Below are 12,895 nucleotides of genomic sequence, written 5' to 3' on the forward strand. Positions count from 1 at the left end.
AGATGTGGTGAAGGGGCCCAACCCTCTGGTTTGTAAGTATAATTTATGTCTGAAGAAAAAAAAAAAGAGGGCAAATGTCTGCAGTATTGGTGCTGCACTTGAATCCTGGATACAAATTGTAATAGAGGCATGTTTAACTGCCGGATGTATGACAACAGTTAGTTGAGGTCAAAATGCCATGAATGCACTTGCAGCCACAAAAATACAGTAATGAATAGCACCCCCAGAAAGTATGATGAACAGTTAAAAATTTACCCACTAAGGTTATTTATATTTAAAAGCTGAAATGGAAACAAAAGTTTGTCATTTATATATCCATACACATTTGGCATATTGCTAATTAAAACAAAAGCGTTTACAACAACCACTATTTGCAGCAATAATAATTGTTACATAGCCGTGCTTCCTGGTACTATTTTGAGCTAATGGCTAACTAAACAGACAATTTTGCATTGTACCCACATGTACTTTAGCTTTCTCACACCCTTATTTGCTATTTAATAAATGCATGTGTTAATCTAAGTTTGTGGTCCATGAAATAATTACATGAGAAGTTCTGCTCTCCTTTACATCAGCCTGAATGCAGAGTAACTGCAGAGGCTTCTTTGGTGTTATTCCCTGGTTACTCCAATGTAACTGAGAGAAGAATGTGATACAGTCTTTTAGGAAAATGTTGAAAGTGTGATTGTTGTATGACTGTTTCTGCTAGTTTTCTCTACCAGTCCCTCTAGATTTCTTTGCGCAGAGCAACTTTGATGCTGCTAAACATCTTCCCCAGGGCCTCGCACAATGGGTCGCAGAAGGTGTGGATGCAGAGGGAGTAAATTCTGCTGACACACTGGATTTCAATCACGTAGCTTTTGATGCAGGGCACCACTGCCCAGATGTGGCAAAAAGAGATTAAAGCAAAGAGGAAGCCCCAAATGACTGCCAGAGGGATTCCCAACACAACAGAAAGCAGCCGGTAGCACCAGTACTTGCTGACTGTGAAGGTGGTGTAGCTGGTTTTCCATACTCCATCAAAACTGTATGTACCGGCTGGCTCAGCAATGACATCTTCAAAATCCACCTGCAATGCAGACAAGACAGAGAGATGAGTTAGAGGGGTGCCACTCACATAGGATTCAAGCAGAGCAGGTAATCATCATGGAGCTGAAGAGCAGTTCTCACAATCACGCCTCTATTCATTGACCCACAGAGATGTGTAATACCTAGCCATGCCCCCTTTCTGGTAGTGATGATTCCGAAGCACTGGAGACAGTAGAGGGTACAGTGAAGGAAGTGAGGTGTCTGATAGACTGTTTAGTTCTTCCCAAAGAAAGGGCAGAATCCAAGCTCCAGTGGAAAATGGGTCCTGCGTGGAAGGTGAAAGTATCTGCATGGAAGGTGAAACTGTCTGCTCTGTTGTTATTCACTGCTCATCAGCTGGCTCTGGTGCAGCTGGGGCAGAGTGACCATCATTGCCCCAAAGATCTATTTCATACTTGAGTTTGGAGGCCAAAATTAGCTGTAAAATGATGAGCCATTAGCTCGTTCTTCACAAATCACAGCGTGTAGTCAACCTGTGGAACTCCTTGCCAGAGGAGGCTGTGAAGGCTAGGACTATAAGCCAACACCAGGGAAACTCTATGCCCCCCTCCCAGCCCCGGACCCCTTAAAGGGGCACGGGCTGGCTACGGTGCCCGTGCCAGGTGCAAGCCTGCCAGCACCCAGCCAGCAGACCCTGCACCTGGCACGGATCGAGCCAGCCACCCGATGACCCCCAGCCCTCCCCCTCTTCCAGGCTGGCGGCTCCCGGGAGCTTGCCCGGGACCGCAAGAGGCGGGCACCCACCTGGGCTAGTGCGGACATCGTGGACCTTGTCCATGATCTCCGCACTAGGCACAGGAAAGTGGCCGGCTTGGGCAGGAGAGCTGCCAGCCTGGCCACCCAGGAGCAGGTGTGCATGAAAATCAAGGGGGTCCACTGAGACCCCTGACCCTGAGCCCTGAGCTTACAATGGCCGTCCTGGGTCAGACCAAAGGTCCATCTAGCCCAGTAGCCTGTCTGCCGACAGCGGCCAGCCCTAGGGACCCTGGAGGGGATGGACCGAAGACAGTGACCAAGCCATTTGTCTCGTGCCATCCCTCTCCAGCCTTCCACAAACCTTGGGCAGGGACACCACTCCTACCCCCTGGCTAATACCACTCCATGGACCCAACCTCCATGACTTGATCTCACTTCCCTTTCAACTCTGTTTTAGTTCTAGCCTTCACAGCCTCCTGCAGCAAGGAGTTCCACAGGTTGACTCTTTGCTTTGTGAAGAACAACTTTCTGTTACTAGTTTGAAGCCTGCTACCCATTCCTTTCCTTTGGTGTCCTCTAGTCCTTCTTTATGGGAACTCATGAAGAACTTTTCTGTATGCACCCTCTCCACCCAACTCCTGCTTTTAGAGACCTCTATCCTGTCCCCCCTCCGTCTCCTCTTTTCTAAGCTGAGAAGTCCCAGTCTCTTTAGCCTCTCTTCATATGGGACCTGTTCCCAACCCCTGATCATTTTAGTTGCCCTCCCCTCTCCCAGCCTCTCTCTTCCCCTCTCCCACCTCCTTTTCCCAGTCTCCCCCAGTTTTGTTCAATAAAGACAGATTCCATTTTTGAACACAATTGTCCTTTATTTTGTACATCAAGAAAAGGGGCTAGGGAAGGGTAAGTGGAAGGAGGTGAGGGAGGAATGGGGCACGAGCCCCCGATGGGGAGGACTGGGCTGGCTCTGTGGGCTTCTGGGGGTGGAAGCTCTCCTGCAGCCCCCCAATTGCCCCCTCTCCCCAGATGGCAGCCTGCGGCAAGTGTAGCCGGGCTGATGGCCGAGTGGTGTGATGTGCCCAGTGTGGGCACTCCGGGCACTCCAAGCCAGGACTGGTTTTCAAGCGGGGCACCCCTGAGAACCCTGTCCGGGGTGGGGGTCGGGTCCCTTTAAGCACAGCCCTCGGCTAGCCTGAGACAGCATCTCCACGCTCTAAGTCCTCCTCTGATGCCCTGCTGGCACTGCTTCCGGCCATCCTTAAGCCCTGTTCAGGGTACACTTAATGTGGACATGCTAGTTCGAATTAGCAAAATGCTAATTCGAACTAGTTTTTAGTTCTAGACGCGTTAGTTTGAATTAGCTTAGTTCGAATTAACTAATTCGAACTAAGTTAGTTCGAACTAACTCTGTAGTGTAGACATACCCTTATAGAGTTTAAAGAGAAGCTAGATAATTTCATGGAGGTTAGGTCCATAAAAGGCTATTAGCCAGGGGATCAAATGGTGTCCTTGGCCTCTGTTTGTCAGAGGCTGGGGAGAGATGGCAGGAGACAAATCGCTTGATCATTGTCTTCGGTCCACCCTCTCTGGGGCACCTGGTGCTGGCCACTGTCGGCAGACAGGATAGTGGGCTAGAAGGACCTTTGGTCTGACCCAGTACGGCCGTTCTTATGTTCTTATGTTTTGTTTACATCATACAGCACAAATTTCTCCTGTAACGGGGTCTGCGACTGGGTTGCTTTGCATGCTTGTTTTTGGGCACCAAACATTTTGACCTCTAAGGCTGAGGCAGGAGTTACCCCTGCATTATGATTTAATTGTGATGATGGCCTTTTTAACCATTAGCTAAAGTCTGACTGGTGTGAGAGGTATTTCCTGCACTTTAAACCAGTGAATACCCTTCCTACTGTTCATGCCTCAGCTATAAAGCACACCCATTCGATTTATTTGGGAATCAGGAATGGAACGCAAAGGCAGTTATATAATCAGGAGCAAACATATTGGTGTCAGAGCCAATTTGCTGATTTTGGGATGCTTCTTTTTCTTTCGTGATTTCATAGCTGAGTAACGAGAATGCCTCCCCCAATGGGTAGGTCTGTGCAATGAAAAACTGTATGCGTGTAGCTTCACCTTATCCAAGTACATTCTAAGATATTGCACTTGGCAAAATGAGTGGGAGACCCCAACAGGAGAGAGACTCTGTGATGAGGTTTCCTCTGCATCCTCCTTGAGTATGAAATGCCACTGGAGCAGTCGTTTCATGAGGTCTGTGCTTCTGATTCTACTCCTGCACAGAGACATTGCAGCGGCTTTTGATGCTGTTCTTGGGGAAATATCAGTCTGCTATCTCAGGAAATATCAGACCTAAGCACAGGAGGAACACAGAGATGCTGGTTCAGAGAAGGGTGGGACTGCATACTGTGGAGCAGTGATATCCTGATCTAGCCCTTACTCCATTTAGAACTACTGCTGGGCAGTTCTAAGCAGTAGCCCTTATATATGGCCATAAATAGACCCTATAAAACGGAGGATGGGTGGAAGGAAGCTCCACTTTCCACTCCTTTTTTACCTCTATATTGGGAATGTGGTTAGTGTCTGATTCTTCAATGCTTTTACACCCAGCAAAGATTTACCCCAAGGGGGAGTTCTAATTTGCAGCTGGATAACGGTTCCTTTTCATTGAGCAGGACAATGGGCTGTAAACACACTGGAGAATCTGACCAACAGAGTTGGGGTGTTTTTTGTGGAATAACATTTATTAATCTAGGTTTTGGTGCTTAGATGCCTTAATGACCCAGTCATTAGAAACGGACAGAGAGACACAAAGCTCCCATCTGGAAGAGGAAGATACATAAATATTTAATTAAATTAAAGACAATATTCACTGACATTCACCAGTCTAAAGCATCAGGTGCCTCACAAATCCCAAAGACAAGGGCCCTCAGCTGAGGAATTGAAGGGTTCAGCTCTAGGAATGTTCTTTAGTATCTCAGGCAGTCTGAATTATCATCAGGAGACACATGAGAGAGAGTAGGTTACGCAGGAAGGTGGGCTTCAAACATGCATGTCTTTGTCCCCATGACCTGCACCACAAAACTCAGAGGTGCAGCACCGTGAGCACCCGGGACAGGACGTGTGCTGTGAAACTATTTACACAACTTATTCCTACCCTTGCAAGCATTCAAGGGCATTGGCAGTCTCTCTGCTAGGAGATGGTCTGCACTAATAAAAAAGTTAACACATTCTGAACGATTATTTGTTTTTATAAATATTAAGAGCTCAGTTAATCAGCTTTACACACTTTGGACTCTGTCTTAAGAGGGAGATAAATCTGCTTTCCTCTCAACAGCTTCCTCCATGGACTCTGCTGCTACACGTCAGAACTTTGAGGAGAGGTTTCTTTTAGATACAGATCCACTTAGTTGAGATTAAGAGACATCCGCGCGAGAGAAGGAGCTGGTGTATTTAGAGTGGACAATGTATACTTAAGCTGCATTTATCACTGTAGTTTTGGCAAAAATATTAAGCATGGATGATACACACAGGTTAAAATGCATTTGTCATTTTATTATGAAAGCATTATAAATTGTACTTGCTGATTCTCCACATTAAAGAACCTGTGGGCATGACTGATCATTAGAGAATGATGTAATGCCTGACCTTGGCTCTGATTCAGTAAGGTGTTTAAGGACATGCCTAACTTAAATACAGAAGTCCCTCTGAAGTCAAGAGGTGATACCCTAACTCCATTGCAGTCAATAGGACTCGAGTAGATCCAGGGTTGTATCCAAGATATTCAAGCACAGCCTGATTTTGAAGTAAGAAGTACTTAAGCATGTGCTTAATTTTAAGCACATGAGGAGTCCTTTTCACTTCTTCCTAGGGAGCCCGTTTTTCAAAGAATGCTCCAGATCCTCCTTCAAGGAGTGGAGTGCCCTAAACGCCCCCCATTTGTCCTGTTCTGGTGCAGACAAGCACAGGAAGCACAGATGGGGCTTTGTGATGAGGTGTACCAACCCTGCACTGGGGCTGCAGGGGTTAAGCCTGGTTACCTGACTGAGAAGGCCCCGCCCCCACAGCCTTTCTGGGCATGCTCCAACCAGAGGCTAGTTATAAAGGCCTATGGAGCGGCTCAGTCTAGGCTGACTGCTGATGAGGAAGGAGGTGCTGCAGGAGAAGTAGAGGTATACCCAGGTGCAATTATCAATCAGCTGGGAATTGTACCAGAAGTCCCTGGGCTGGAGAAGGGAGATGGAGCAGACTGCACAAGAGAGACTGGTAGGAAGTAGCTGACGGTGGGAAGTTGGACCCTGGGTGCTTGGTGTGTTTTGGCTGAATTCCCTGCTGAACTACGGGTAGTGCACTCCACTGCTGGCAGGCCCATGGACAGGGACCTGGTGGAGAGGGTGGGCCTGGGTCTCCCTACTCTTCCATACCAACCTCATAAGGGGCTCTAACTGTCTTAGCATTATTGACTCTGGCTGCTAGGCTATGCTGCCCTGTGTGACGGGAGATGTACTATTGACTCTAGCTGTTGGGCCATGCTGCCCTGCATGAAGGGGGCGGTATTAATGACTCTGGCTGATAGGCCATGGTGCCCTGGGTGCAGGGTGTTGTACCACTGGCTTTGAACCTTGGGATGCAGCGTTGCTCCAAACGGGGGGTCTCAGTGGCCTGACACCCCCTCCTGAGGAGAACAGGTAGGCTTGCCCCATGACAAGGTTCCAAGAGAGGTAATAATTTTATCGCTGATGACTCGGAAGTGCCACACATCTTGAAGGCACTATTGTTAGAGGGAGAGTGAGCCCTCCAATAGGAATGCTAGCCATCTTCCAGGACACATTTGGGGTCAACTGACTCTAACAGGAGCTGAACACCTAACAGGACATAGCTCTAAGTTTGTGCACCTGTGCTAGATTTTGACATTCAGTTGGGCTGTTAGGTGCATAGAGAACATATTTATATGAGCATCTAACTACCTACTTGTGTGTCCTAACATGGACTTGGGTCTCTTAACAGGCATGCTGTCAGTTGACCTCTTCTACCCATTAGGAAACTGCCCGGCAGCCAATCTTACTTTATATTTTAGAAATGTGCTATGTCTGTCTGTCCATCTGTGAGTCTGTTCAAGAACGCCTCCTAAATGGTAAAAGCTAGGGCCACCAAATGTGGTAGGCAGCTTCCTCTTATCATAACTTACAGCAAGGTCAGGGTTTGGTTGTGCCAGGATAATGGGAAGTGTGTTGAATTTGATTTTTTTCCCCTCATAAAATGGAAAGGGCAGGGTCTGGTAGGAGGAAGTTACACTGTTGAATGATGATGGAGAGCAGCAAGGGGCCAGAGATGGGGACTGGAACAGCTATAACCCCACTGTGCTGGCGGGGTGGAGAAAGGGACAGCTATCTACTATATATCTCAGAGAGTTTGTCTGTTTGTGTGTCTGTTTGTCTGTCTCAGCTGGAGAACATGCACCGCTCACCGCTCCCCCCAGCTGTGCCTGGCCCCAAGCAGCTGCGGTGAGAGAGGGCTGGGGTTGTCCTCTCTCCCCAGGGCAGCCTGAATACTAAACCCCTCATCTCTAGCCCCACCCCAGAGCAATGATTAAATGAAGAAAAACAACACTTATTTGAATTAAGGACCCAAGCAAGGCCGGATAAAACTTCTACAGGTTGAACCTTCCAAATCCAGGAATCTCTGGTCCGGCAACATCCATGGTCCTGCATTCATGGATATTGCTGGACCAAAGTGCCCTGGAGGCCAGGAGTGAGACCAGCCAGGAGAACGCAGGGCTGCAGAGCCCTGGCTGAGCCATCAGCAGACGGCCCTTGTGGTGGCTGGGGAGCACCAGTGGTAACTGGGAAACTCCCAGCACCAGCAGGCCAGGTGGCAAATGGGCAGACCAGGGAGCACCCTGTGGCAATGGGGCCAGGTGGCCCCAGGCTGGGAAACCCCCATCAGGGGCAGGATTGGCCCTGGCAGTGAAGCCACTGGCACCTGGGTGGCCCTGGACCGGGGGGACCTTGGAGAACCCCCAGTGGCAGCGGGGCCAGCAGCAGCCAGCCTGGCTGGAACCCCAGGGTACTCTGGCGGCAGTGAGTGGGCAGCAGGGAGAGAGCACAGGAGTGGGGCAGCCAGCAGGCAAGCATTGACCTCTCCTGGCCCGGCAAACTCTCTGGTCTGGGATACAGATGTGACAAAGCGCTTGATCATTTGACTGCCTGACAAGCCTACGCTTATTGTGTAATCAAGTTGACTATTTGCCCAGAGGCAGCAAGAAAGGGGGGGGGGGACAGGAGCCAGTGCTGGGGGGAGCTGACTTAAAAGCTGGTTCCGCCCCAGGGGGTGCTGCCTGCCCCCCTGCAGCTGCCTCTATCAGAGGCAGAAGGGGAGGTGGGTGGGGGGAGGTGACGCTGCCATGAAGCAGCCCCTGTCTGTGGTGCCCGGGTTGGCCATGGGCAGAGGTTGCTGGACCCAGTGCGAGCCAGGACTGAACAAGCCCTGCTCAGTCCTGTCTCTCATGGGTCTGGGACCGCTGCTGCTCTGCAGTTTAAATGTAGTAGGAGCAGGGCTGCCTGTGTGCCTGGCTCCTCCTACATTCAACCTGCAGAGCCTTATCGACTAATTGTGTACTCGATGCAATTACCTGCCTCTTAACATCCATAATTTGGGACTGCTCACGTCCAGAGGGTGCCGGACCAGGGAGGTCCAATCTGTAGTAATATATTTTTCCCTTCTAAACATGAAAGCCCCAAACCCAAGGACACTGACAAAGAGCTGTGATCAACTCCCCCCGAGCTGGCATCTCTGCTTAACTCAACACAGTAAGGCCTTGCAGATTTGTGAATGGAAATTCACTGGACCCGAGGGAAGCATGTGACTCATCATGACTCCTTCCCAAATTACTCCCATCCTCTTGGGCTTCAGTCGTGTCTAGAAGCCAAAGGGCAAATGCAGAGAATCACCATACTCCACAGGATTGGGATCTAAACAACTGAATCTCGCTCCCTTCAAGGCTGTGTAGCAGTCAGTTTATAAACAGACTCTTAACACACAAGTAACTGAACTGAGACTGCAAGGACCTGTGTACTAACAGTCTAATACCATCTTCCTCTCGGACATTTCAAAGAGATTCCTTGAATCTGATAACATTTTGATAATTCTGATAAAATTCTGAATTCTGGTAATTCTGATAAAACCCTATCGTTTCACCTGTAGCAACTTTCTACCTTCACACTCTCTGTTGTTCATTTAGGAGGCACAGCCAAAATTGTCACCAGTCTGGCCAGTGTTTATCCCCCATACAGCAGTTAGTGACAGTAGCACAGGGATTTATGCCAGTAGGTTGGACACCATGAAAAGGAGTCAGATTTTTGTTACTGAGGCAACAACATTGTAGAAGAGGATAGTCGCAGATCATTGCTGTAGGAGAAGATCATGAGGAAAAGAAAATATTGGAAAGAGGAATTTATTTGAATTGTGAACTAATTTCACTTTGGGATGCTTCAAAGGTGAAGAAATTGGTAAGATAGGACGTCTCTCTGGTGGCTTTTGCCCTGAGCAGTTTAATAAAATGTGGCCATGTGGGGAGAGATGTACTTGGACAGTCTACTTCAAAAAGAACAATGAACTAGGGAAAATGAGCATATTACATGCTTTTTACATGTGGTTAGTGCTATATCAAGGCCAAAGGAAAGCTAGAAATGGGATGAAGTGACCTGTAACAGTTCAGATGTCTGCAGCTAGGGGCTGCTGGTCCATTCTCCCACTGTATACTGTCACCGGCGGCATACCAGCACCTATTTTCCCCTCATACCTTACTTGAATGGGATTCCCCTGCGGCGTACTGGCACCTATTTCCTGGGGTGGCTTGAATCCTGATGGAAACCCACTTGGGACATGTGGCACGGCTCTTAAAGGGACCGCAACCACATTTTGGCCCCTGGCCCAGCTTTTTTTTTTTTCCCCTCAACAACTTTGAGCCTGGAGTACCGGCACCTTTTTTCGTACAAAAAAGCACTGCCTGTCACCATTTGATGACATCTTAGAGCTAGGGGTTGAATGGATCTGAAGAGTTTTGAGTTCAGTTTTTAACTGCAAAACTTGCAAATCCAAATTTGATCTGCAACTGAAACTGACTTCAGTGGAGTGGCTCCTGATTTACACTGTTGATACGTAATGAGAAATCAGGCCATGACTTACTACTTCTCTATCGCCCCGGTCTCTCCTCATGATTGAATGTAGAATGTTTTAACCCCTCTCTCTCTCTCTCTCGGTTGCTTAATGGCTTAAGGATCATCATGTCTCCAGCAATTTTTCTGCATCACCCTGTGCTCACCAAATAGCGGAAGGAACATTTCTGCCCTTATTGCTCCATAGCCACTTCCTGCTCCACAGGATTAGGTTCACGTCTGATACATAGTGGCTGCAGAAAGACTTTGGGGGGGATCACCGATGGTCTTTATTCTCTCGCAATATGGCCACATGCAAGTCTCACTTATACGGCTGTATGATCCAAAATAGCCCCATACCATGTGTACATTGGTATAGTTGAGTACAGTATTTGGACCAATATATTTACAGGTACTAGATACTGATGGGAAGAACAGATACTAGAATGAATGTCTGGCAAGGAACATATGCTGGATATAAAACCACTACTCAGTTGTCACAATCCCTTTTTGCCCTGCTCATTGACTGTCTCTTATAGCACGCTCACTTGTGTGCTTGTTGGCCAATCAGTGAAATTCCCAGTTTGAATACAAACCTGGCCTTTGTTGCCTTTTTTCAAAGGTGGCTCTTTTTCTAAATGCAGAAACCCACACTCACATTCCGAGACTGGGAGGGCAAAATATGGCCCACGGGCTGGATTCAACCTGATAAGCCGCTGGATCTGGCCTGCCAGCATAGTGCAGCCCAGTGGAGCCTTGGGCAGACTCTCTGCCTTGCGATACCCCTGCACACTGTGGTAAGCGGCTGGCGGCAGGGGCCATGTGCGTCTCTGCACACTGCTCATCCCTTGGGGCCGGGGATGGGGTTTTGCACACTGCCCTTGCCCCTAGCACAATCTCGCAGCTCTCATTGTCCAGAAACTGGCTAATGGGAGCTGCTTGGGTTGTGCTTGTGGCCCAGACAGTGTGCAGAGGTCCCTCCCCCATCATGTGGCGTGTAAAGATGCACACGGCCCCTGCAGCCACCCACTTTGAACAGGACAGGCAGGGAGCCACCTAAGATAAGCACCTCCCAGCCAGAGCCTGCACTTGGAACTCCACCCCCAGACTTCTGCTCCCCCCTCCTGCACCCTTGCCCCAGATAACTCCTGTTCCTGCACCCATACCTCCTCCCACACCTTGTAGCCCAACACCCTGCCCCAACTCAAAACCCCCTCATGCTCTGGGTCACAACCCAAATCCCTGCACCTCCTCCTGCTCCCCTGCCCCAGGTCACAAGCCCTTTCTTTACCCAAACTCAATCCCAGACCTTACACCCCCTCTTGCACTCCAAATCCCTACCCTGAGCTCCCTTCTGCATCCAACCTCCATCCCACACTCTGCCCCTCCTCCATTAATATCAAGGAAGACTGCAGCCCTTGTCCACTTATCAAATTCTTGGAGTGGGCCCCATCAAAATTATTGTCCCTCCCTCCCCACCACTCCAAGACCTACTCTACTGCCTTTAGAAGAGGTTCAAGCAACACTTACTTTTTCTCATTTGAATTACTGTGATGCTTCAAGAAAACAGAATAATTTAACAGCGCCTTTTCAATCTTCTCTTACCCTCCTGGGGCCAAACTCACCCTGGGTGTATCTCTATTGCAGAGGATAGAGTTACTCCAAGCTCACACTCTTCAACGCAGTTAGAGATGGTGCCCTTTTAAGGTCCTTGTTCAGTGTCTCTGTTGATCAGGGCAGAACTGTCTTACTCCTTCATGTTGGTATGAGGGAGAAATAAGTCTGTTCTAAATAAAACTGACATTGTGAACACAATCAGCTGCCCCATCAGCTCCTGGGCTGCCCTGATCAGGGACAAATTCCTGAGCGAGTCAGGGTTGTGAATTTTGGCAGGTTTTTCAAAAAAGTTTCTCTTTAATTCCTTAGAGTGACATGGGCTGAGTCTCTGTTTTATGTTTGACTTCTTGCTCCCCAAGACTAACGGGGAAATGCCAGGCCCTTTGCAAGCTCCAGCCACGGAAGTTGGAATGGGCACATTCAAAGAATCAAACAATCACATGCACCAGAGATAGGAAAGCCATATGAAATCACCTAGCCAGAGTATGCATTCCCCTACCCGTGCAGGGTTGTTTCCTACAGCACATTTTCAAACTACTGCCCTCCAGAATCCTTCTTTCTCTGCAGTATTGTCCAGCAACACCCCATATAAAAGCAAAATTACCAATTGACTTAGTGCACTAAAAATGCAGAGATGCTTATTAAAATCAAAGGTGCTCAGAATATGTACCTTTATAACATCTTCATTAATGTGCTTTGGATCTCTGTTCACCAGGTCTATCTCCTTTGTGTGCTGGTCCTTTATTATTATCCTCTCCTCAAGCCCAGTTTGCTCTTCAGCCATAGCTTCTCACTAGAATGGTGCAAGTCAACTTATAAAAAGTCCCAGAACCCTTGAACTGCTGGCAAAATACCTCCTGAGAAAGTTGTGCACTCAGTACTTCCAGCTTTGTGCTCTTCTTTACTGAGCAAACCCCACCCTGGATACCAGTGAACAGCTGCCTCTCAATAGCTTCAGGACCCTCTGTGAAAGCTGCCTGTGGCAAACCTCCAAGCTAAAATTAATATTGCAGCTCACACTGAGGCCTGAAAGCATTCCTTAAAGGGGCACTGGGCTCATCTCTTTTTTCACACCAAAGAGCCATCTTGACAAAGGAGTTAGACTGGATGACTACTGGATTGATTGGAGATTGGTAATTTTCAAGAGAAAACAACGCAACCGGTATTATTGGAGAGTTTAATGGGATTGCACGTTAGTGGGGTGTTAGTTCAGGGTATAGAATAGAGAACTTCAAGGGATCTGCAAGGGTGCATGCCTGAATAGGAATTGAGCATCCATGTCCAGAGTACAGTATGATTGCACTGCAGAGGAAGCTTGGTCCGTCTTA

At 48.4% G+C, this 12,895-nt stretch overlaps 1 protein-coding gene across 1 annotated transcript; it reads right to left on the reverse strand.

Annotated features, from left to right (window-relative positions):
- Positions 1–29: 29 nt before the first annotated feature.
- Positions 30–12,532, reverse strand: CAV3 (caveolin 3). Its single transcript, XM_006132808.5, has 2 exons — positions 12,238–12,532; positions 30–1,069 (listed from the first exon to the last, which is right to left on the reverse strand). The coding sequence occupies exons 1-2, from the start codon at positions 12,349–12,351 to the stop codon at positions 728–730; spliced, it is 456 nt and encodes a 151-aa protein (XP_006132870.1). The 5' UTR covers positions 12,352–12,532; the 3' UTR covers positions 30–727.
- Positions 12,533–12,895: the final 363 nt, after the last annotated feature.

This window comes from Pelodiscus sinensis, chromosome 11 (genome assembly GCF_052426305.1).
Source record: "Pelodiscus sinensis isolate ZL-2025 chromosome 11, ASM5242630v1, whole genome shotgun sequence".
Classification (NCBI taxonomy): domain Eukaryota; kingdom Metazoa; phylum Chordata; order Testudines; family Trionychidae; genus Pelodiscus; species Pelodiscus sinensis.

Excerpts from the sequence above, each read along its gene's own strand:
- CAV3 (XM_006132808.5), bottom strand. The coding sequence starts at position 12,351 with ATGGCTGAAGAGCAAACTGGGCTTGAGGAGAGGATAATAATAAAGGAC. Across the intron at positions 1,070-12,237 it reads TTAATGAAGATGTTATAAAG|GTGGATTTTGAAGATGTCAT; the intron begins GTACATATTCTG and ends TCTGCATTGCAG.